The following is a 27315-nucleotide window of genomic DNA, read 5'->3' as shown; positions in this document are numbered from 1 at the left end:
GGTGGCACAGTATCTCTATGATTTGGTGGCGCAGTACCGGTATGGTCGGGTGGCACATTACTTCTCTGATTTGGTGGCACAGTACATCTATGATTTGGTGGCGCAGTACCGGTATGGTCGGGTGGCACAGTACCTCTATGATTACGTGGCGCAGTACCGGTATGGTCGGGTGGCACAGTATTCTCTGATTTGGTGGCGCAGTACCGGTATGGTCGGGTGGCACAGTACCTCTATGATTTGGTGGCGCAGTACCGGTATGGTCGGGTGGCACAGTACTTCTATGATTTGGTGGCGCAGTACCAGTATGGTTGGGTGGCACAGTACTTCTATGATTTGGTGGCGCAGTACCGGTTTGGTCGGGTGGCACAGTACCTCTATGATTTGGTGGCGCAGTACCAGTATGGTCGGGTGGCACGGTACCTCTATGATTTGGTGGCACAGTACCAGTATGGTCGGGTGGCACAGTACCTCTATGATTTCGTGGCACAGTACCTCTATGATTTCGTGGCACAATACCGGTATGGTCGGGTTGCACAGTACCTCTATGATTTCGTGGCGCAGTACCTCTATGATTTGGTGGCACAGTACCGGTATGGCCGGGTGGCGCAGTACCGGTATGGTCGGGTGGCACAGTACCTCTGTGATTTGGTGGCGCAGTACCGGTATGGTCGGGTAGCACAGTACCTCTATGATTTGGTGGCACAGTACCGCTATGATTTGGTGGCACAGTACCGGTATGGTCGGGTGGCACAGTACATCTATGATTTGGTGGCGCAGTACCGGTATGGTCGGGTGGCACAGTACCTCTATGATTTGGTGGCACAGTACCTCTATGATTTGGTGGCACAGTACCGGTATGGTCGGTCGGCACAGTACATCTATGATTTGGTGGCGCAGTACCGGTATGGTCGGGTGGCACAGTACATCTATGATTTAGTGGCGCAGTACCGGTATGGTCGGGTGGCACAGTATTTCTATGATTTGGTGGCGCAGTACCAGTATGGTCGGGTGGCACAGTACCTCTATGATTTGGTGACGCAGTACCGGTATGGTCGGGTGGCACAGTACCTCTATGATTTGGTGGCGCAGTACCAGTATGGTTGGGTGGCACAGTACTTCTATGATTTGGTGGCACAGTAACGGTATGGTCGGGTGGCACAGTACCTCTATGATTTGGTGGCACAGTATCTCTATGATTTGGTGGCGCAGTACCGGTATGGACGGGTGGCACATTACTTCTATGATTTGGTGGCACAGTACCAATATGGTCGGGTGGCACAGTACCTCTATGATTTGGTGGCGCAGTACCGATATTGTCGGGTGGCACAGTACCTCTATGATTTGGTGGCGCAGTACCAATATGGTCGGGTGGCACAGTACCTCTATGATTTGGTGGCGCAGTACCGGTATGGTCGGATGGCACAGTACCTCTATGATTTGGTGGCGCAGTACCAATATGGTCGGGTGGCACAGTACCTCTATGATTTGGTGACGCAGTACCGATATTGTCGGGTGGCACAGTACCTCTATGATTTGGTGGCGCAGTACCGGTATGGTCGGGTGGCACAGTATTCTCTGATTAGGTGGCGCAGTACCGGTATGGTCGGGTGGCACAGTACCTCTATGATTTGGTGGCGCAGTACCAATATGGTCGGGTGGCACAGTACCTCTATGATTTGGTGGCGCAGTACCGGTATGGTCGGGTGGCACAGTACCTCTATGATTTGGTGGCGCAGTACCAATATGGTCGGGTGGCACAGTACCTCTATGATTTGGTGGCGCAGTACCGATATTGTCGGGTGGCACAGTACCTCTATGATTTGGTGGCGCAGTACCGGTATGGTCGGGTGGCACAGTATTCTCTGATAAGGTGGCGCAGTACCGGTATGGTCGGGTGGCACAGTACCTCTATGATTTGGTGGCGCAGTACCAATATGGTCGGGTGGCACAGTACCTCTATGAGTTGGTGGCGCAGTACCGGTATGGTCGGGTGGCACAGTACCTCTATGATTTGGTGGCACAGTACCAGTATGGTCGGGTGGCACAGTACCTCTATGATTTCGTGGCACAGTACCTCTATGATTTCGTGGCACAATACCGGTATGGTCGGGTGGCACAGTACCTCTATGATTTCGTGGCATAGTATTCTATGATTTGGTGGCGCAGTACCGGTATGGTCGGGTGGCGCAGTACCGGTATGGTCGGGTGGCACAGTACCTCTGTGATTTGGTGGCGCAGTACCGGTATGGTCGGGTAGCACAGTACCTCTATGATTTGGTGGCACAGTACCGCTATGATTTGGTGGCACAGTACCGGTATGGTCGGGTGGCACAGTACATCTATGATTTGGTGGAGCAGTACCGGTATGGTCGGGTGGCACAGTACCTCTATGATTTGGTGGCACAGTACCTTTATGATTTGGTGGCACAGTACCGGTATGGTCGGTCGGCACAGTACATCTATGATTTGGTGGCGCAGTACCGGTATGGTCGGGTGGCACAGTACATCTATGATTTAGTGGCGCAGTACCGGTATGGTCGGGTGGCACAGTATTTCTATGATTTGGTGGCGCAGTACCAGTATGGTCGGGTGGCACAGTACCTCTATGATTTGGTGGCGCAGTACCGGTATGGTCGGGTGGCACAGTACCTCTATGATTTGGTGGCGCAGTACCTCTATGATTTGGTGGCACAGTACCGGTATGGTCGGGTGGCACAGTACTTCTATGATTTGGTGGCGCAGTACCAGTATGGTTGGGTGGCACAGTACTTCTATGATTTGGTGGCACAGTACCGGTATGGTCGGGTGGCACAGTACCTCTATGATTTGGTGGCACAGTATCTCTATGATTTGGTGGCGCAGTACCGGTATGGACGGGTGGCACATTACTTCTATGATTTGGTGGCACAGTACCAATATGGTCGGGTGGCACAGTACCTCTATGATTTGGTGGCGCAGTACCGATATTGTCGGGTGGCACAGTACCTCTATGATTTGGTGGCGCAGTACCAATATGGTCGGGTGGCACAGTACCTCTATGATTTGGTGGCGCAGTACCGGTATGGTCGGGTGGCACAGTACCTCTATGATTTGGTGGCGCAGTACCAATATGGTCGGGTGGCACAGTACCTCTATGATTTGGTGGCGCAGTACCGATATTGTCGGGTGGCACAGTACCTCTATGATTTGGTGGCGCAGTACCGGTATGGTCGGGTGGCACAGTATTCTCTGATTAGGTGGCGCAGTACCGGTATGGTCGGGTGGCACAGTACCTCTATGATTTGGTGGCGCAGTACCAATATGGTCGGGTGGCACAGTACCTCTATGATTTGGTGGCGCAGTACCGGTATGGTCGGGTGGCACAGTATTCTCTGATTAGGTGGCGCAGTACCGGTATGGTCGGGTGGCACAGTACCTCTATGATTTGGTGGCGCAGTACCAATATGGTCGGGTGGCACAGTACCTCTATGATTTGGTGGCGCAGTACCGGTATGGTCGGGTGGCACTGTACCTCTATGATTTCGTGGCATAGTATTCTATGATTTGGTGGCGCAGTACCGGTATGGTCGGGTGGCGCAGTACCGGTATGGTCGGGTGGCACAGTACCTCTATGAGTTGGTGGCGCAGTACCGGTATGGGCGGACGGCACAGTACCTCTATGAGTTGGTGGCGCAGTACCGGTATGGTCGGGTGGCACTGTACCTCTATGATTTCGTGGCATAGTATTCTATGATTTGGTGGCGCAGTACCGGTATGGTCGGGTGGCGCAGTACCGGTATGGTCGGGTGGCACAGTACCTCTATGAGTTGGTGGCGCAGTACCGGTATGGGCGGACGGCACAGTACCTCTATGAGTTGGTGGCGCAGTACCGGTATGGTCGGGTGGCACAGTACCTCTATGATTTGGTGGCACAGTACCTCTATGATTTGGTGTCACAGTACCTCTATGATTTCGTGGCACAGTACCGATATGGTCGGGTGGCACAGTACCTCTATGATTTGGTGGCGCAGTACCGGTATGGTCGGGTGGCACAGTACCTCTATGAGTTGGTGGCGCAGTACCGATATTGTCGGGTGGCACAGTACTTATATGAGTTGGTGGCGCAGTACCGGTATGGTCGGGTGGCACAGTACCTCTATGAGTTGGTGGCGCAGTACCGGTATGGTCGGGTGGCACAGTACCGCTATAGTCGGGTGGCCAGAAATTATTCGATGTCATCTCGTTAAGCCATTACTTACAGATTTCATATTTTATTCAACACTCAGACACATAAGATATGTGTAACATGAAGAGGCATACAAATACATTTGACAGAATGGATAGTTAAATTTGGTAATAACAGTTACATGTACATGTGTGTATATAATATCACCAGCCACACACACGCACGCACGCACGCACGCACGCACGCACGCACGCACGCACGCACGCACGCACACACACACACACACACACACACACACACACACACACACACACACAATGCATACGTTCAAAAACATAATATTCTCATACATGAGCGTGTAATTATACAATTTAGACACGCGCTCGTACACGCACCTACATAAAACTCATTCTTATAAATCTACACTATGTTTATAAATGTATACATATAAATAGCTTAATATTTAAATCAGAACAGATAAACATTTGCACAAGAATTAATTACAAAAGAGGAGACATTTTGGTTAGGAAAATAGATAAACCTGTCAGAACTTGTTCGTTGCATATTGATAAAAAACCTTTTAACTTATCGATATTTGGGTTTGTATAATAATAACGAGGTATATATTTGTTTCTTAGGGAAGATAAAGCAATATTGTTGCATACAAGCAAGTAATGAAATTCGTCGCCAATAGGGGAGACCGGGGCTAGTCCGGCCTCGGGGCATGTTCGGCTAATTGCTATATCTCGCGCGTAATTAAGAATAAAGAGACGTCATTTATACTATGACGTCACTTATGACGACGCTGTTTACGTCAGTACAACGATGGCCGCAGTGTGAAGTTTTTGGGCGTTTTGGTGGCGAATGTTTATTTTTAAGCCTGGTGAGTAAATTTTCAACATTCTTTTCAGTTTTTATTTTCACCGAGAACCGTAAGAAATTCGGACGAACTTAAATATGAAATATGAAGGTAAGATACTGGGCTTTGCTATTACACTATGTTTACTTCATCCCATGTACCATTAAATAAGGTGCAAAGCGAAGTGTTCGGAAAAACTGCTGGGGGCATGTCCGGCCCTGAGAGTAGGGGCACGTTCGGCCTGGGCCGAACTTGCCCCATACAAGGCCGAACGAAGAGAAAATAATTAAGGAATCATGGGACTTAATAGGCCCAAATATTATTGACATAAATATACATTTTCAGATGTCTATCTTAATTTGTAAGTTGTTATTTGCGATTTTTCTAAAACGGGGCCGAACTAGCCCCGGTCTCCCCTACTTTCCGCGCATAAATTACATAAACGATTCTCTCTAGAGATATTATACCATCTACCCGTTTCTATTGGGAATTTAACATTCGAAGTGCGCAGTTTTCTTATTTGTATTCTGGCATGTTCTGACAGGTTTAGTAAATATTTTTCGATGCAAAATTCTGTTTTGAATACAGAGTAGAATTGTCCACGAGATGAGTTAGCACAGTCGGAAAACTATCTTTGTATAAATTGATCAATCAGACGTTGTTTCAAAACATCTTTGTAGAAATTATCAGGCATCTGTATTTTATTATCGAATATAAAAGAAAATCCAGTTTCGTTAAAAATATTTTGTAAACATTTAATCCATTTAAAAGAAAAACTAGCGTCATTTTGCAATTGTAAGGCAAATTGTAATAAAATGCTACTTAGTTTATTATCATTGCTTACCAGTCTATTCCAAAAACATACTAGATCTAATCTGAATTTAACATTTATTTCTAACGGCACACGACCCAGCTCACCATAAATCATAAAATTTGGGGTAGTAGACCTCACTTTCAGAATTCTTTTGTAAAACTTAAGGTGAACCTGCTCAGTCATTTTCAAATTTTCGAATCCTCATACCTCTGACCCATACAATAGGATCGGCTCTACTAAAGAATCAAAAATGTTTTAATCGTATATCTATCGGAAGAGAAAGATTCCTGATTTTTTTATATATAGAAAATATTGACTTTTGTGCCTGATCGATCAGTCTACGTCTCGCGTTGACAAAATTGCCATTGTAATTAAACGTAATTCCTAAGTAAGTGAAATTATCTACATTTTCTAAAGTTTCATTTTGCAATAAAAATACATGATGTTGTTTGCAGTTTACAGATAGAGAGAGTTTCCAATCCATGTACATTTTTTTTACCGAAATGCTTACAACATGACCAGCAACTAAGCATGAAATCTGAGAGAGATGATTACAAATTCAACTGCAACGTGGGGAACTTGCGTATCGAGTTTGAAAAAATATTACTATAGTGTTTCTGAAGCAGTACTAATAACATACAAAATGTATATCAAGCGTCAAAATATAAGATCGTCACCTGTCGGTGATTTTGTTTTCCAAGAAATTCTTAAGAAATAGCAACAGCAAATTTCAACAGTTAAAATCCCAGATGCCTGTCCAACAGCTATTTTTTTTAACTCCCGAGCACATACACACAAATGGGCACAGCAAGGGAACCAACACATCAAATATAGGAAATGTTTCTAATATATCCTCAAAATATACAGAAGCGAAAACAAACTTCAACTGACAAAATCCTAAATGGCAGCCTTTCGGCCATTTTGCTTTCCCGACCAGACTCCAAATTGAATGGACACAACTATGTATCAAAAGGTTGAAGTTCGAGAACAATGATTCCAATGCTTCTCAAGAAAAAAAAATAACGATGATTGTTTACAGAAATCACAGACGAAGGGCGATATACATGTATGTGCTAAAATGATTGAAATTTTATTGGCGGCAACCGGAACATTTGTTTTTATTATCATATTTTTTTCGGTTTTTTTCATTAATATTGCCTTTGAAACTTGATGTATACGGAATTCGTTTATAATATTTTATGCCATGTTTATTAGAAAATGAGGGGGTTAAAATTCAGCATTTTGGAGTTGAGCTCGTTTCAGTCTGTCGGTTCTACCACTCAGACAAGGCTCATTCCCGCGCTTTTGTTACTTTCATTTTCGCGTATCCCCTTCTCAATGACGTAATCCTCGGTAAATTGTGACGTCATGATCCAATCATAGTGACGTAATCACAATGGACGTACCTGCAAGTTGAAACATTGGAATTGCATTGAGGAAAAGCTTATAAAACTATCAGGTAATCAAGGTATGTCCGATAAAAACATTTCGTCTGTATTTTATATACCATCGTCCAACGTGTATCATGTTCATCCAAAATTGAACTTGGATAATTTAAAAGATAGTCGTGATGTTTGGCGAGAATACGCTACTAACTGTACACTGTAGATCTACTGTGATCGGAAGGGTTCCGATGTTAAAATTCAAGCTATTTAACTACTGTAGCGGCCACGTCCAGATAAATAACTCCTATAGGAAATCAAAAAGGACTGGCAACAAAGATATCAAGGCAAAATATAAAACTGTTCCCAATCTAAAAGTTATTGAGACAAACTTGTCGGACCTATAAGACATTGCCTCTCCAAAAGTTGACACCAACTTCGAATTTAAATCTATGAAAATAGTCTGGATCTACATTAATCACCAAAAAACGCTTACGGTGGAATGGCTCCATCAGACAAGATGGCAAACTTTTTACCACACATTTTGATAAAGCATACATGTATACTACACAAGTAATTCCAATCAGTATTGTCCACCTCTGATGAAACCAGTCTGCACACTCTAGACTAAGAATATCCAAAATATGGTAATTACCCTGAATATCTAACTTCCAGATAACAGCTACGGGTATTGAACAGCTTGTCCTCAATCTAGACCCCAATAACGCTGCTGGACCAGATATCACCCAACCTGAAATCCTCAAGGAGTTAGCTGCTAAAATTTCACTAACCCTTTGTCTCATTTTCCAACGATCCATGGGGCCGCGGTGGCCGAGTAGTTAAGGTGTCCTGACACTTTAACATTAGTCCTCCACCTCTGGGTTGCGAGTTCGAAACCTGCGTGGGGCAGTTGCCAGGTACTGGCCGTAGGCCGGTGGGTTTTCTCCGGGTACTCCGGCTTTCCTCCACCTCCAAAACCTGGCACGTCGTTAAATGACCCTGGCTGTTAATAGGACGTTAAATAAAACAAATCAAACCAACGATCCATTCACACCGGCCACACTCGGACGGCAGATATTGCCCCTATGTACAAGAAAGGCCCTAAATACCACCCAGAAAGTTATCTCCCCATATCACTCACATGTACCTGCTGTAGGCTACTTGAGCATATTGTTGCCAGTAACGCCACGAAACATGCTATTATCAGATCCTTGCATGGCTTCAGACATTCCAGATCACGTGAGAGTCAAAATTAATCGAGTTCATTCACAGGTGCCTGACTCGTTTTATAAAATAATAACATATAGAGTACATAGTCAGGCACCTGTGGTTCATTGAAGACATCACAAGTAATGTGGAATTTGGGAAGCAAACTGATGTTCTCATTTTTTTAGGCATTTGATAACTTTGATCGTAAGAGGCGACTAAATTTGGGATCTTATCTTTTCTCTTCTTTCTTAACAACTTTCTTCTTCCTAATGTCTCCCTTGACAATGCCTCACTTTTGGTCTTCAGTTGAGCGTTTTCCCCTGTGAGGAAGGCTTTAGGTTCTGTCCCCTGGCCGAGATATACCAGAGTCTTTAAAAATGGTAGTTGCTACTCCTGCTTAGCGCTCAGCATATTAGGAGTGGGACGACTGGTTCGCCCGTTGTCAGTATAATGTGACCGGGTGGGGTGTGATGCTGGGTGTCTTCGGCAGTGTGCTTCAGTGAGGTAGCACTATAAATCGGCAAAAGTTCCGGCCTATCACAAGGAGAATTAACACGAACATACCGCAGCCTCCCAAAACACACATACGCATTCAACTGCATGTCGCACGCACGGGAGGCCGTCCTTAAATGACCTTGGCTGTTAATAGGACGTTAAACAAAATAAACCAAACCAAATTAACTATCTTATACATTGCCTCTAATTACTAATTTAGACAATTTATGCCACAATTTACAATGAACAACTGAGTCGAATGCTTTCTTATGGTTGACAAAGCAGCAATATAATCGTTACTTCAAATATTTTGTAATAATGGCATGGAGTTCAAAAATAGCATCAACTGTGCTCGATCCCGGTCGAAAACCAAATTGCGCATCAGTTGAAATATCACTTGACTCTGACCACTCTATAAGTCTTTTATTTAGCTTCGACGTACAACTCAGGAGGCCTTTTCCACGATAATTATTCACATCACTTTTGTCACCTTTTTATATACTGGAACTGCAGTCGACCAGTCTTCAGGAAAATTCAATCCGCATTTCCCTACACCGAATCATTTATCATTTTTATTACATATAAATAATTAAAGGTGTACGTTAAAAAAAATGGAGAGAAAAATCTTCAGAACCCCGCCAGATCACCCCCCCCCCCCCCCCCCCCCCCCCCCCCCTCTCACATCCCGTTTTCACAATCAGATTCTGTCCTATATATATTTTTGTGTCATATTTTGTTACCAACCTCCAAAAGTTTGAGATTCTAATTGTATCTTGAAATTTAAGTGGAAAATAATCAATTACATCCCGAAGATCCACCTCCACCAACATGTCGCTTCTATCATGATCCACCTCCACCAACATGTCGCGTTGACATTTCGTGGGATACTGTATCATGTAGTGTGCATGTGCTGAGGTATGTTACGGTGCACCGAGCCAGGGACATACAGAGATGTCTGTACGCCCCTGGCCGAGTACATAATTACACGCAAGCGATTTGGGAAGACAACAGCGAGCAGTGGTGGGTATCTAAAAAAAAATCAAACATCGTAATGAATTACTTGTATATATTACATAGCGTCCTGTATCACACTCAGTATTGCACTCAATGTGCCTATAGATGCAAACAGGCAAAACAATGTATGTTCGCTCAATATACAGGTTAGATATCATTAATTAGTTTAGGTTATTAACTGTATTTTGGCTATAAACATAAATTTACAACAAAAAATCGAATGTTCTTAGTCGCGGGGTGCCTCGCTTAAAGTTGTCTGTGACATTTACTCGAGTGATTCAATTTGACAGCAAAAATGACGGCAGTAATGGAATGTAAAATAAATAAATAAATAGATAAAATACAAGAGCAAAGGAAAAAATAAATATATACATATGTATACATAAAAGATACAAGAAAAAAATACATGTATATAATACAAAAATCAACAAACAAACATGCTACATTAACACGCTAATAAAACTACATCGTACTGTTATCATAAAGGAAACACAGAAGTCTCCGGGATTAGAATCTTATATCTGTACTCACTTGACCTCACGACTAGCCATCTCTAATAGACGGTCATTATTAGGACACTATCATCGTCTTTCTCATTTGTTGGTGCCAATCACATGTTTTTTGTTTGTTTTGTTTTTTGTTTTGTTTTTTATACCGTGGGTGCAATGTTATACATTTTTGTGACAGACAGCCAATGTAGATATGCTGTCGGCGATGATGAGAACAGTACGTTACAATCAATCGGGGAAATACAGTCATCTACTTTTATTTTATTTTGATAATTTATTCATTTGTGTTACACATAAGAAAAAGTGAAATCACAAATTTGATTTTGGGTCATCACACCTGTATCCTCATATATAGTACGCCAGCATAAACGTTGTTACTGCTGTATCACAAAAAAATATTCAATATCCTCAAATATGATAACGGAATGCTTAAAGAGTATACAATTCTTATGTTTATGCCATCTAGTTGATATCAATAAATGGCTGGTATTGATCAGTAATTGGCAAAAAACTTTTGTAAAAAAAAAACCCCAAAAAAAACAAACAAACCCGAAACAAACAAACAAAAAACAAACAATATGAATAAGCTTAAATTAGACAATCTATAGTTTTACATGAATATAAATATTATAGCTGTTCTATCATCAAAATCATAAATACAACACTATTTTGATCATTTGAACAAAAACAAGCCTGGCACGACATATAGATAAACAATAATACATATTTTGTACAATTGTTCAATGTTTACAATGTAATAAACTAGGTCATTTTACCTAATTCAGATATCCGTTTTTAATGTTTCTATAACTATCCCTAACAAATATACCACATCAAAACATTTGTGAAGGTGTTTATTATTGATTACAAATCGTTTTGTTATTTCTAAAATCTAATATAAGTGTATTGAAGCACATTTCAATTTTGTGAAAATATTGTAAAAACGAAACTTCATTTCCTCTATACTAGCGAAATTTGAACTGTTTTAATTATGCTCTCCTCGTGGAGAATATAAAGCTTTATGCTGAATGATAATAGAGAAATGTCTTGTGTATGTGCATGGTATATCATAGTTAAATACATCCCGGTACGATAGGGGTTGGGATGTGAGGTTTTGGACTGAGGTAATGTAAGATAGGACAATATAGAGATTCCATCAGCTTTGGATGTCTGTGTGAGACGCGTCACGTAAGTTACAACACGTATATTATCTCACGTACAGGCATATGTTGACACACACACACATTCCGCATTCTTCTCACCGGCTGTTGGTTTCGTTTTTGTAACAAATTTAGCTTGTTAAATCAGGAAAATGTTCATGCTTTAAATATCTATATATAATTTCTTCTGTATCGGATATATTTCACGTATTTGCATTATGAAATTAACATTTGTTTTATTATTGATTCAGTGAGGAAATCCGGAAAACACCGAACTGAAGGTCAGTGCGCAACCTTGCTCCCGGGTCGCATAATAGAAGCCAATCGAGGAACTTCGGCAAACCTCGGAAGGTTGTTACGCTCAACAACCTATTTCTGAAAAGACATTTGGAGAGGATACATTTAACGATTTATTTGACAAACATGTCGACAGCGTATGAGGTGAGAGTTTTGTAGAGTTATTTAATATATCTTATACGATAATATAATATTATATAATTAACTGAACTATATTGGAGCGATTGAACTTTTTTTATTGATAAATTTACACAAGTTACGGTAGAGCTAGGTCTTATAGACTGTAGCATCCTTTACCATACTCAGTAGCAATATGAAGCAATGGCTAAAAGGTCAAATATAAACAGAGGAATGCATTCTAAAATGAATGAAACCGATTCATCCTTAAGTGTAATTTGGATACAATTTCATCATATGGATATTAATAAAATTTTATTCCGACAATATAGCCTCAATATAGATTATATTAGATATTATATCTACTATGCTATTCATTTATTGCATTTCTGTTTTCAGGACCGCGAAATCTCTGCACCACGAGTTGGGAGATTTAAAGTACACATTCAGGTGGGTGAGGCAATATATATGCGGCAATAGATGCATTGTATGTGGATATTTATGTGAATAATTAGCGCAATGGATTTTATGGGACAGTTTTGATGAAGAATTTGAAATAAAATGTGACAGTGCTTTTATTGACAACAGTAAGTACATTTGTCATTTGGCCATTTTGCAACATCTGGAGAATATTCTGTATGAATACATGTAAACACCATTGGAGTTTTGATTTGCAAACCACAAGGCTGTTTTGCCGTTGAAATTTAACAGGCGAGGTGTGTAGCGTCTGTCACGTGACTCGCCGACCGCTTTTGATAGTAAACAAAGGCACATGCTTGCCGCAAGCTTGTTTACGTGTGACGGAGGCGGCGAATCGTGCCCCACTTTTCCAGCTAAACAAGCTAAGCTTTATCAAAGGTCAACTTGCATATGCTTTAAAGGTCTTGTAAGAGGGAAGTTTCGGGTGATTTTTTAAACAAAACATGGCGTCTATGTTCCAGTTTGTCCACAAACTATTGATTGCTGATTCATAAATATATGATTGTAAACGGTGAAACGCAGCGAAGCGTGTCGAACACTGGCAAACAAAGACGCCATGCATGTAATTCAGATTTAATAATTTATAATTATAAACCATGAATTAAGTCTAGACTTCGTAATTCATTTAGATATTTTTCATTTATACTCAAAATTAAGAACTAGAAAAAATGTGTAACTTAAATTATCAAATTATTAAGAATATGATTGTATTGTAGTAATTTTGAATGATATCCATTTCCCAGGTTTTAAAAAAACCAAACTGTTTAATAAAATATGTTTGTTTGATGAAAGTAAAATGAATTTCAATTTCTCCTACATAATCTCACATTGATTTCATCTACTAGATATGAGTTCAGACCAGATTTTGAGGTCTGATCTGATTAAAATAATAAGAAATTGAAATCTACTCATATACTGGACCATGAAGAAATTGAAATCTACTCGTATCATACTGGACCATATTGCATATGCATGTTTCTTTCCAGATTAGCAAATTAACAGAAAAGGGGATAGCTAGTGTATATATTTAGCTATAGCTATTACAAACATGTAGTGTTTAGTTTATATAATATTTCTTTGTAAGGAAATATAAAAAAAAAAGAAAGAATCAAGACTTTTCCACATTGCAAGGTTTTTCTGCTGTCATAGGTGCACTGAAGAAGCCATGATAATAGCTAATGGAGGCAGAAATTAGGCCTTGTATGGAGAAAAGTCTTGAAATTTGGATTAGATATATACAAAATGTATTCTTGTGGTGTCTATAGTTGTTTTTTTTCATATATAAATTCATTTGCAATTTGCTTTATCATCAACAACTTGGAAAACCTGTAGGTGCACTTTGAAGACAAATTATTTGATGCTTGGTGATACTGTCGCAGAGAATCGAAGCTAGCTCACAAAAATCAATAATAGTCTGTGCCAGTAAAGAGGATCTACTGGGAAAATAAAGATGGAATTCTATTGTTAAGCCTCTATACTCGGATGGCATATGGCATGGAAGCATACAGATATTGTTAACATGCTTCATTTTAAAGAATAATAAAATGTAACATCTCGACCCAAATGTAGGAGTTTGGCCAGTTAGCACAGGAACAAATCCATGTTTGATTATTTTTCTCACATACTTGCAAGCAAATGTAAGTTTTAATGAAAGTTTTCCATCACCCATCTACAGTGAACACTTGGTACACTCTATGAGGGACTCATGATGTGAACATGTACTTAGTTTACTGTAGGAGTGACTCTTGATGTGAACACTTAGTTTACTGTAGGAGTGACTCATGATATGAACACTTAGTTTACTGTAGGAGTGACTCTTGATGTGAACACTTAGTATACTGTAGGAGTGACTCATGATGTGAACACTTAGTATACTGTAGGAGTGACTCATGATGTGAACACTTAGTTTACTGTAGGAGTGACTCATGATATGAACACTTAGTTTACTGTAGGAGTGACTCATGATGTAAACACTTAGTACACTGTAGGAGTGACTCATGATGTGAACACTTAGTTTACTGTAGGAGTGACTCATGATGTGAACACTTAGTTTACTGTAGGAGTGACTCATGATATGAACACTTAGTTTACTGTAGGAGTGACTCATGATGTGAACACTTAGTTTACTGTAGGAGTGACTCATGATGTGAACACTTAGTATACTGTAGGAGTGACTCTTGATGTGAACACTTAGTTTACTGTAGGAGTGACTCATGATGTGAACACTTAGTTTACTGTAGGAGTGACTCTTGATGTGAACACTTAGTTTACTGTAGGAGTGACTCATGATGTGAACACTTAGTATACTGTAGGAGTGACTCATGATGTGAACACTTAGTTTACTGTAGGAGTGACTCATGATGTGAACACTTAGTTTACTGTAGGAGTGACTCATGATGTGAACACTTAGTTTACTGTAGGAGTGACTCATGATGTGAACACTTAGTTTACTGTAGGAGTGACTCATGATGTGAACACTTAGTTTACTGTAGGAGTGACTCTTGATGTGAACACTTAGTATACTGCAGGAGTGACTCATGATGTGAACACTTAGTTTACTGTAGGAGTGACTCATGATGTGAACACTTAGTTTACTGTAGGAGTGACTCATGATGTGAACACTTAGTATACTGTAGGAGTGACTCTTGATGTGAACACTTAGTACACTGTAGGAGTGACTCATGATGTGAACACTTAGTTTACTGTAGGAGTGACTCATGATGTGAACACTTAGTTTACTGTAGGAGTGACTCTTGATGTGAACACTTAGCTTACTGTAGGAGTGACTCATGATGTGAACACTTAGTACACTGTAGGAGTGACTCATGATGTGAACACTTAGTTTACTGTAGGAGTGACTCATGATGTGAACACTTAGTTTACTGTAGGAGTGACTCTTGATGTGAACACTTAGTATACTGTAGGAGTGACTCATGATGTGAACACTTAGTTTACTGTAGGAGTGACTCATGATGTGAACACTTAGTACACTGTAGGAGTGACTCTTGATGTGAACACTTAGTTTACTGTAGGAGTGACTCATGATGTGAACACTTAGTTTACTGTAGGAGTGACTCATGATGTGAACACTTAGTATACTGTAGGAGTGACTCTTGATGTGAACACTTAGTTTACTGTAGGAGTGACTCATGATGTGAACACTTAGTTTACTGTAGGAGTGACTCTTGATGTGAACACTTAGTTTACTGTAGGAGTGACTCATGATGTGAACACTTATCGTACACTTTATTGTTATTTCAGCACTAATAGATCACAAATATTCCACATGTTTCCTAATGTTACTACATAATTTGTGGACCTGCTGACCTTAGTGGTGACCTGTGACCTACTTTAAAAAAAACCTTATTCTGAATATCAGCCCACTTGGAGAGCTTGTTGTCTTTTAACACCTCATGTTAATTCAGTTCACCTGATTTCGTTCCTGCTTTCTTCTCTGCATAGACCCTTTACAGTTAAGATTTTCAGCAAAAACATTTCTGTCAAATCAAGATGCAACTGAATCAACAACAATATATCCTATTTATAGATCTGCCTATAGGTAATGTTTGTGGTTTTTTGGCTAACCACATCACAATAAACATTGACATACACATGGTACAAGCTATGTTAATAATGTTATGTGTGCATTGGTAATATATCAGGATGTATGTTATCTACAGGGAGGAACAAAATGTGTGGATATTTACTCACTAGCTGTTTATAAATACACATTCTGAACTCTAGTGTTTGTTTACGTTTTGTCTTCATGGCTGGCTGTTTGCCAAATAGTCTCTCTCCTAGCCACCCCATCCAGCCACAGAGTTTTTGAAAACAGGGCAGTCTGTTATTGGCATTAAGTATGTTACCAGTACACAGTTTTCACAAGTTTACAGCCTTATGTTTGTAGCAGTCTCAATATCTTGCATGATCAATTGATATCAAGAGGTGGTGGGGTACTTGACCAAGAGATATACATGTAGTTAGGGATAATATCTGTGTAAAGTGAAGATCAAATTATGGGGAAGCTTTAGTTATATTGGTAATGACATGGATGGTGATGGAGGATGGCCAGGTGATAGTCGAGGCAGTGAGGGGGTATCCATTGTCAAAGAGAGTTTAAAGTGTGTTGAATCATATCACTCCAGGTAGGATGGCATATGCTTTTTCACTGAAGGTTATTTATAACATGATTTCAGGCTGAACTGAGTTTGTAATATTATACAATTAATTTATTTGTCTAGAACTTTATTCTTGGAACTTTCCTTACATGTTCATTTTTGCCCCTAAAGTTCATCCATTTATTGAAAAATTTATTTCAAAAACCTCTACATATCCTAGGAAATGTTTTCAGAAGTGAAATTAAACTAAAAACCTCTACATATCCTAGGAAATGTTTTCAGGAGTGAAATTAAACTAAAAACCTCTACATATCCTAGGAAATGTTTTCAGAAGTGAAATTAAACTCTATTTTGTCGTAATTTGATGTTAAATTACCTAGATTTTCTAGAGCTAAATATATCGGAATACAATTCAATCTTCATTTGTATAATTGTGTTGTTCAAGCTATAATTGTTGTATTCCCTATCATATAAATTATAATTGTGTTGTTCAAGCTATAATTGTTGTGTTCCCTAAGGTATAATTGTGTTGTTCAAGCTATAATTGTTGTGTTCCCTATGGTATAATTGTGTTGTTTAAGCTATAATTGTTGTGTTCCCTATCATATAATTGTGTTATTCAAGCTATAATTGTTGTGTTCCCTATGGTATAATTGTGTTAATCGAGCTATAATTGTTGTGTTCCCTATCATATAATTGTGTTGTTCAAGCTATAATTGTTGTGTTCCCTATGGTATAATTGTGTTGTTTAAGCTATAATTGTTGTTCCCTATCATATAATTGTGTTGTTCAAGCTATAATTGTTGTGTTCCCTATGGTATAATTGTGTTGTTTAAGCTATAATTGTTGTGTTCCCTATCATATAATTGTGTTCCCTATTGTATAATTGTGTTAATCGAGCTATAATTGTTGTGTTCCCTATGGCATAATTGTGTTGTTCAAGCTATAATTGTTGTGTTCCCTATGGTATAATTGTGTTGTTCAAGCTATAATTGTTGTGTTCCCTATGGTATAATTGTGTTGTTCAAGCTATAATTGTTGTGTTCCCTATCATATAATTGTGTTCCCTATGGTATAATTGTGTCAATCAAGCTATAATTGTTGTGTTCCCTATGGTATAATTGTGTTAATCAAGCTATAATTGTTGTGTTCCCTATGGTATAATTGTGTTGATCGAGCTATAATTGTTGTGTTCCCTATGGTATAATTGTGTCAATCAAGCTATAATTGTTGTGTTCCCTATGGTATAATTGTGTTAATCAAGCTATAATTGTTGTGTTCCCTATGGTATAATTGTGTTTATCGAGCTATAATTGTTGTGTTCCCTATCATATAATTGTGTTCCCTATGGTATAATTGTGTTAATCGAGCTATAATTGTTGTGTTCCCTATTGTAACGTTGACAAAAGATGTATTTCTTAGTTTGTGATAAGAAATCAGACCAAGCTATAATTGTTGTGTTCCCTATGGTATAATTGTGTTTATCGAGCTATAATTGTTGTGTTCCCTATCATATAATTGTGTTCCCTATGGTATAATTGTGTTAATCGAGCTATAATTGTTGTGTTCCCTATTGTAACGTTGACAAAAGATGTATTTCTTAGTTTGTGATAAGAAATCAGACCTGTACATGATAGTATGTGTATACATGTCCTAGTATACACAATAAAAGTGTCAGTTAAATAGAGTACTGTGTTTATTTGGGTTAAAAGATGACATCTCTATTCTGATGACTTGCTCAAGGTGTACAGATATATGTATATTACCATTTAATTATCCCTGGCTCTTCTATATATCAGACAAGCTAGGTCAATCATTGTGATAAGGTCAATGAAAAATATGACAAGGTCACATACATACGTTTACATGTTTTCCTTTAGTGTTGTTGTGGCGCGACTGTGAGTCACCATACAAGGCCAACAAGTTTGGACGATTTTCCTTGCATTGTTTTGGTGAAAGTCATCATACACATGTATTATGAATGGGAGACTTATTTTAGTTTGAAATGACATGTGTCTGCAAAATTAGAAATAATCTACACAGATTAAAGGTTATATTTTATAAATCTTTTGGTTCAAGTGATCGTAGAGTTCCTTCATCACGGGACTAGGATGAGATTTAGATAATATTTTAAATGAGCAGCTTATATTTAATTAAGTAGGAACAATATTTGTTTTAAGCTGATAGCTCAAACAATACGTGTTGATTTCAAGGTTATTGGGTTTAAGGTCACCATTACTATTTTTAGAAAATCATTGTCAGTAATCTAGAGGGAATTGGATCATAATAGCTAGTTGGGGCCAGTAGGTATTCCTCATATTTGAGAGTATAAAATAACAAAGGAAGAAAAGAGATTAAGAATCACAACTGATGTGTTTTATTTAACTCCACATGAGCAGGATGTCATGATGAATTTGATCACATCTCTCAGCACGGAAGAAGATTTCTGCTGATTTCTTGAGGACGTATGCATATACAGCAGTCTTTTGTGAACTCTTCAGTGAAAGCATTACTGTCAAAATTCAAAATCAAAATCTGAGAATTTCCCTTTGAACATGGCCTGGAGCAGGAGCTCTTTTGCCAGGTTAGAAATGATCAAATAAGGTACCACATAATAATCAACCACTATTGTACGAATGTAACGTTAAAGTACTGGTACAGTCTGTAACAAAATGTCATATAGTGTCATAAAACGTTTTTTTACACAGCTAATGGCCCTGTCACACTGTTGCGAATGAGAGAAACGTATGAGTTACGTATGAATATTCATAATACAATTTTCATACGCACAAAAAGCCCTTGAAAATACAGAATTGTGCGTATACTTACCATATTGAACCTATGAGTAGCGTATGGCCAGCGTATTGAAAGCGTATTGTCAGCGTATGACCAGCGTATGTCAGCATATGACCAGCGTATGGCCAGCGTACTCTGCGTATGGCTAGCGTATGAGTAGCGTATGAACTGCATATGCCCAGCGTACTGCCTATCACGTGACAAAGTGCCTATATAAGGCGGAAACATTGCTGCATTATTTGTAGGGGTCACGGTGGCCGAGTGGTTAAGGTGTCCCGACACTTTAACACTTATTATAAGCCCTCCAGGTACTGACTGTAGGCCGGTGGTTTTTCTCTCTGGGTACTCCGGCTTTCCTCCACCTTTAAAACCTGGCACGTCCTTAAATGACCCTGGCTGTTAATAGGATGTTTAACAAAAAAAACAAAAAACAAAAACAAAAGCTGCATTATTGCAGTAAACGGTGGACGATCAACATCTCTCTCGACACCTCTCTCCATCATGCCTCCTATTAGAAGCAATCATCGTCTGCCCGGGCTGTACAATACACCTTCCGCCAACGTATGGCAACTTATGTCCAGCGTACTCGACCTATGAGTAACGTACCTATATCATACCTCTAGTGTATTCAGCGTATGCCTAGCGTATGCTTAGCGTATTAACCATACGTCCGCATACGCACAAAATTTTTGAACATGCTCAAAAATTTAATTCTGCCTCAGCGTATGCCAGCGTATGCCAGCATGTTTGAAATGTATACAACCTTTGCCTAACGTACCCCTAGCATATGTCAGCTTATACCAGCATATGAGGGATAATTTTCATACGCTGGCCTACGCTAGTACGATACGCTACAGTGTGACAGGGCCATTACACGTAGCATATTGTTCCACCAGGACGTGCATAAGTATTTCATAAATAAATAACACTGTTCTTTAGTCAGTACCAGGTGTGTCAAGATCCTTATCCCTGTTCATTCCCTTCAATAATAGTCGATCCTCGTGTATAGCAATGCAATAGCTCCATTTACTAGCAGTTTTCATTGAGTCTTTGTTGGGAAATCTGGATATCAAACAAATTAGCACTGCGTAAAGTCTGTTAATTCATACTTAATTAAGATTGACAAGATGTCTGGGATGAATCCCCCATTTGCTTTGATTTTTGTCCATCTACAACTACATATTTGAAGAGTCTATGGATGAATATTCCTTTCGGGTGATTATCAATTACTCTGAAACTTTTTTCCTTATAACTTGAAAAGCTCCACTGCAATATGTCATTGGTGGAATGGATTATGAAAATATTTAAACTGCTATATAAAGTTTGTCAAAATCAAAATGGTGGCTTACATAGATGGCCTTTTTGGGTTTCCATTTGCTGTCTTCTATATACACTGTACCTTGATATTGTGGACTTTGTGTCGGAAGTCATTATATGTCCATATTCTCCATACCTTCATTAATAATAGACTATTATTAATTCATAGTTGTCCTAACATTTTATACAGCTTTCACTTCTGTTGTCAGGTGAGGTTCCATCCTTCTTGTTAGGTTGATGTACTTACTTCTGGGCTGTGTTACTATTATTTAGCCCTATGACCAGAATACTACAATAGCTCCAGTAGCTCTAGATGAGTAGAACTTAAAAATATAATGATTTGTTCCTATGATTAAACCTATACAAAATTTCATACAAACTGCAGGTGTCATACTGATAAAAATATAACGTAAAGTGTATTCCAAAGATCTTGATTTATCGTAATAGACCTACAGGTATATTGATGTTAATTGTCAGAGTGTCCATGCAGTTCTGTCATTACAATGACCTATTTCAAGAAAACTTTTAAGGTTCTGACACCAGATCTTCTTGATGTTTCCTGTTTCACCCAAAGGAGACGAATGTTTTATTTTTCTCTTACTTTTGTACCTTGTCTTCTAATTATGTAAATGTAATATACTGATGTTGCATCAATACAACATATTGTTTGTGTGACACGATTATTCATTTGATGTGACAATATGATTGTTGTATTTTTTATATGGCTTCATTCGATCATCCATCTTAATCAGAATAAATCCTAGATATAAAAATGGTACACAATGCACTTTATTATGATTATGATGTTTTGTATGCACATTATGGACATGCTTAGTTTTTAGAGATATTAAAATAAGTGTTTTTTTGGAGAACACATTGTTTTGCAGCATTACAATGTCAATTTGTTTCAGCTTTGATATTCATTTGTGATATAGGTTTAATGGTAATTAAATACATGTTTTAATTAGAGTGTTGGTACACCAAATGTGAAATAAGTAATGCTATGTTTTTCAGGGAAATCTGAAGCACTGTCACTTTGTGGTCCTCACAGTGCATGATTTAGGATGCAACCGTGAGTATGATATTATGGCAATATCACTTCTTGATTATCTCCCCCTAATTTAGACCTTGGACTAAATGTCATTTCTTAGATTTATCCAACCATATTTCCAACATCTCCCCAATACAGACCCTAAGTACTAGGTCATGTCCATGCTAACTATACCCGTTGGTACAATTATTATCTCCCTTGATATAAACCCCTGTATCATGTAGTCTAGACCCCAGATCCAGTATCATAATACCACCTATCCCTAACCAATAAATTTGTGTTTCCCAGATCAGGGTTTGATAACGGTCCATCTACCACATACTCGTGTACAAAAAACATGATCATTCTTCTGTTAAAACTACATCCATATGTATGCCAAACTTGTTCCCATGATCTTTTGATGTGTAAATCATTATACAGATGTAATCAATACATCATCATTAATTCAACCTACTTAATAGAGGACCTTTACTGGATTGATTATTGGAGGTCCTTAAAGTGTCACACTAATTGTTTAATGCTTATAATATTATTGTTTCCACTCTATTCCAAGGCCAAAGGGTTATGCTCTCATTACATAAAATTGTCATTCCAAGGGTGCAGAGTTTAATGTATTTATGTTGAGAGTGTCAGAAACCATTGGATGCTGAAGAGAGTACATGTCTTAGTGGTGTGTGGCCTTGTTTGATTGACCAATGGTCTTTGGATTTACAGACACCATGTGGAAGGGTTTCCTTGCCCACAATTCTATGGAGGAAGTGGTCCGGCGTGCAGCATTCATCCACATCGATGTCCCAGGTCAGGAGGATGATGCAGCAAACCTACCTGAAGAGTAAGTTTGAGTCACTTCAGCAACAATGCCTTTTTGTAAAGCAAAAGTGTTTCTTAATACATATATATTGTTTAGTTGGTTGTGGTTTCATAAATATTTGAAGACTTCCTAAATGTAAAATATCCTGGCATAGTTTTTTTTTCAGCTAGAATTAATACAAACAACCCCTAGCGTTAGACAGCTTTCCTTGTAAGTTTACAATAGTGGAGAGCTGCAAAGGTTATTAACCTCACTATAAAGTGTTTTTGTACTCCAATATATACCCACTAGTGAGACAAGTTTACAGAACGATGTCTAAGATGTACTTGTGACTGTACTGGTGTATTAACCTTTAAAGTGTAGACAATGTCCTCCTTCAATGTTCTATAAAATGATAAATGTCAGATGCCAGAGACATGATATTGATGCCAGAGATATGATATTGATGCCAGAGAAATGATATTGATGCCAGAGATATGATATTGATGCCAGAGATATGATATTGATGCCAAAGAGTAGTGATAGCATTACAAAAGCAATGTTTTACAGAAAAAATGTGACAATTTGTAACATCCCAAAAAGATTTTTTCTTTTGTGCATTCTTTAGCAAATCTGTACATGTTCAGTATAATTACCAATTTAAAAGGATGATGCTTTCTGATTAAATTTTTTAAAATGAAAACCATATCAAGCAAATTTAGCGTCAATCATGCTTTGTTTTCAACAAATTATTTTGGTAACCAGAAATGTACCTTAGGTGATGACATGTAAATTCATTTTATTAATTTGATTTCCCAATATCTTCCAAATAACATGTGATTTCATTCTGTTGAAATCCCAGATGTTTGTCCAATTATTAGAGGAAACACAATGTTACCAGTTACTCAATATTGATTCTAGCCGACATTACATTAGACTAATGAACAATATTGTGCACTATTGAAAGATGAGACACATTTTTTTCAGTTTTTTTTCCCCAGATTGAGTAAAACAAAGTAATAATTTAGTATCCAAGCTGTGCTGGAAATAGAATTAGAAAAATTGACACAAGATAGCCAAAAGGTTAGCTTTGCCTTCCAAATCCCATCTCGAGATGAACATTTTTTTATGTTGGAATTTTGCTTTAATTACAGGGTGACACCAAGGGCAAGTCTTCTTGCTTTGATAAAATCAATATCTATTGGCATTAAAACCTTAGTTCTACAGTACTCCTAGAATTTTGTGACCTAACTGTTTCATTTTACCAGTATGTGTAGACTTGTTAATCGGGAGAGGATTTTTCATAAAAGAATTTCCAAGTTTGATATATCATCAATAGAAAATAAAAGACAAGTTGATTTATTTTTGAAACTATGGAATATATCAGTTAACGGTTCTTATTGAAACATCTATAACATTCACAGGTCACTCATGCCTCATTCAGGCTATGATGTGACCTTGACCCTTTTCTGTTAAGCTTATGCTATATTTGGTAGTTCTTACTGGGAAAAGAACTGAATTTTAGAGAAAAAATTGTAAGAAGCTTTGAAATCAAACACTACAGGAGTATGTAATCAATTTGAGATGGTTGGCTATAATGATCTGTGTCATGTGACCTGGGTCTGAGTCATATAAGGAAGGATCAGGTACCGCTCGTTTTATTTCCTTGTGATCTGATTTACCTGTATTACATAATGATACACAGGTAACAAATGGCCAATTCATTTCTCTGAATAAAACATGCTTAACTAGATAAAGTTTTCACCATTTATATGCAAATAAGTTAATTCTCTTTATTTGATGACTTTTGAATATTTTATTTTGCCTGTCGTTGACAGTCTTTGTAATTGTGTATCTATATACAATGTAATTATATAATGGCTTTATGAAGTTTGGGCATGAATGTTCTATGATGATGGGCCTGACTCCAAATCCAGTTTATAATGTTACACTGACTTAAAAGTCAATATTGATCTACATAAGTTCTGTAGTTACATGATTGGCCAACTTGGTCAATGTTGATCTACATCAGTTCTGTAGTTACACGATTGGCTAACTTGTCAATGTTGATCTAAATCAGTTCTGTAGTTACGTACACGATTGGCTAACTTGGTCAATGTTGATCTACATCAGTTCTGTAGTTACACGATTGGCTAACTTGGTCAATGTTGATCTACATCAGTTCTGTAGTTACACGATTGGCTAACTTGTCAATGTTGATCTACATCAGTTCTGTAGTTACACGATTGGCTAACTTGTCAATGTTGATCTACATCAGTTCTGTAGTTACACGATTGGCTAACTTGTCAATGTTGATCTACATCAGTTCTGTAGTTACAAGATTGGCTAACTTGGTCAATGTTGATCTACATCAAATCTGTACTTACATGATTGGCTAACTTGTCAATGTTGATCTACATCAGTTCTGTAGTTACACGATTGGCTAACTTGTCAATGTTGATCTACATCAGTTCTGTAGTTACACGATTGGCTAACTTGTCAATGTTGATCTACATCAGTTCTGTAGTTACACGATTGGCTAACTTGTCAATGTTGATCTACATCAGTTCTGTAGTTACACGATTGGCTAACTTGTCAATGTTGATCTACATCAGTTCTGTAGTTACACGATTGGCTATCTTGTCAATGTTGATCTACATCAGTTCTGTAGTTACACGATTGGCTAACTTGTCAATGTTCATCTACATCAGTTCTGTATTAACATGATTCGCTAACTTGTCAATGTTGATCTACATCAGGTCTGTAGTTACAAGATTGGCTAACTTGTCAATGTTGATCTACATCAGTTCTGTAGTTACACGATTGGCTAACTTGTCAATGTTGATCTACATCAGTTCTGTAGTTACACGATTGGCTAACTTGTCAATGTTGATCTACATCAGTTCTGTAGTTACACGATTGGCTAACTTGTCAATGTTGATCTACATCAGTTCTGTATTAACACGATTGGCTAACTTGTCAATGTTGATCTACATCAGTTCTGTAGTTACACGATTGGCTAACTTGTCAGTGTTGATCTACATCAGGTCTGTAGTTACATGATTGGCTAACTTGTCAATGTTGATCTACATCAGTTCTGTAGTTACACGATTGGCTAACTTGTCAATGTTGATCTACATCAGTTCTGTAGTTACATGATTGGCTAACTTGTCAATGTTGATCTACATCAGTTCTGTAGTTACATAATTGGGTAACTTGTCAATGTTGATCTACATCAGTTCTGTAGTTACATGATTGGCTAACGTGGTCAATGTTGATCTAAATCAGTTCTGTAGTTACACGATTGGCTAACTTGTCAATGTTGATCTACATCAGTTCTGCAGTTACACGATTGGCTAACTTGTCAATGTTGATCTAAATCAGTTCTGTAGTTACACGATTGGCTAACTTGTCAATGTTGATCTACATCAGTTCTGTAGTTACACAATTGGCTAACTTGTCAATGTTGATCTACATCAGTTCTGTAGTTTCACGATTGGCTAACTTATCAATGTTGATCTACATCAGTTCTGTAGTTACACGATTGGCTAACTTGTCAATGTTGATCTAAATCAGTTCTGTAGTTACGTACACGATTGGCTAACTTGTCAATGTTGATCTACATCAGGTCTGTATTAACATGATTGGCTAACTTGTCAATGTTGATCTACATCAGTTCTGTAGTTACACGATTGGCTAACTTGTCAATGTTGATCTACATCAGTTCTGTAGTTACACGATTGGCTAACTTGTCAATGTTGATCTACATCAGTTCTGTAGTTACATAATTGGGTAACTTGGTCAATGTTGATCTACATCAGTTCTGTAGTTACATGATTGGCTAACTTGTCAATGTTGATCTACATCAGTTCTGTAGTTTCACGATTGGCTAACTTGTCAATGTTGATCTACATCAGTTCTGTAGTTTCACGATTGGCTAACTTATCAATGTTGATCTACATCAGTTCTGTAGTTACACGATTGGCTAACTTGTCAATGTTGATCTAAATCAGTTCTGTAGTTACGTACACGATTGGCTAACTTGTCAATGTTGATCTACATCAGGTCTGTATTAACATGATTGGCTAACTTGTCAATGTTGATCTACGTCAGTTCCGTAGTTACATGATTCGCTAACTTGTCAATGTTGATCTACATCAGTTCTGTAGTTACATGAGAAGGAAACAAATAATTGTTTGGAATAATTAGTGCCCTAGATCAGTTTGGTGTTGACTTCCACTTGACTTTCACAACAGTTCAATTCAGGTTATAATTAATAGACATTAGTCAACAACTGTAAACTACTAGGATATAGGAGTCAACAACTGTAAACTAGGATATAGTAGTCAACAACTGTAAACTAGGATATAGTAGTCAACAACTGTAAACTACTAGGATATAGTAGTCAACAACTGTAAACTACTAGGATATAGTAGTCAACAACTGTAAACTAGGATATAGTAGTCAACAACTGTAAACTACTAGGATATAGTAGTCAACAACTGTAAACTACTAGGATATAGTAGTCAACAACTGTAAACTAGGATATAGTAGTCAACAACTGTAAACTACTAGGATATAGTAGTCAACAACTGTAAACTAGGATATAGTAGTCAACAACTGTAAACTAGGATATAGGAGTCAACAACTGTAAACTAGGATATAGTAGTCAACAGCTGTAAACTAGGATATAGTAGTCAACAACTGTAAACTAGGATATAGTAGTCAACAACTGTAAACTA

The 27315-nt window shown here is 38.3% G+C and overlaps 1 protein-coding gene across 4 annotated transcripts in view; it reads left to right on the top strand.

The window, feature by feature from the left end:
- Positions 1–7213: 7213 nt before the first annotated feature.
- Positions 7214–27315, top strand: part of LOC117339569 (uncharacterized protein ZK1073.1-like) — a 103833-nt gene continuing 83731 nt past the window's right edge. The window contains exons 1-5 of one of the 4 annotated variants that reach the window (XR_004535264.1): positions 7214–7297; positions 11859–12048; positions 12421–12471; positions 21747–21804; positions 22498–22615. Coding sequence is in view for 1 of the 4 variants with exons in the window: in XM_033901253.1 (XP_033757144.1) it covers positions 12031–12048; positions 12421–12471; positions 21747–21804; positions 22498–22615 (245 nt within the window). In the remaining 3 variants the exon portion in view is untranslated. Of the gene's footprint in view, positions 7298–11831; positions 12049–12420; positions 12472–16626; positions 16647–21746; positions 21805–22497; positions 22616–27315 lie in introns of those variants that run through there. The other 3 variants (XM_033901253.1, XR_004535263.1, XR_004535265.1) reach the window with 3 other exon arrangements.

The sequence above is a fragment of the Pecten maximus genome, chromosome 12, assembly GCF_902652985.1.
Source record: "Pecten maximus chromosome 12, xPecMax1.1, whole genome shotgun sequence".
Taxonomy (NCBI): domain Eukaryota; kingdom Metazoa; phylum Mollusca; class Bivalvia; order Pectinida; family Pectinidae; genus Pecten; species Pecten maximus.
This window is presented reverse-complemented; position numbering and strand designations above follow the sequence as displayed.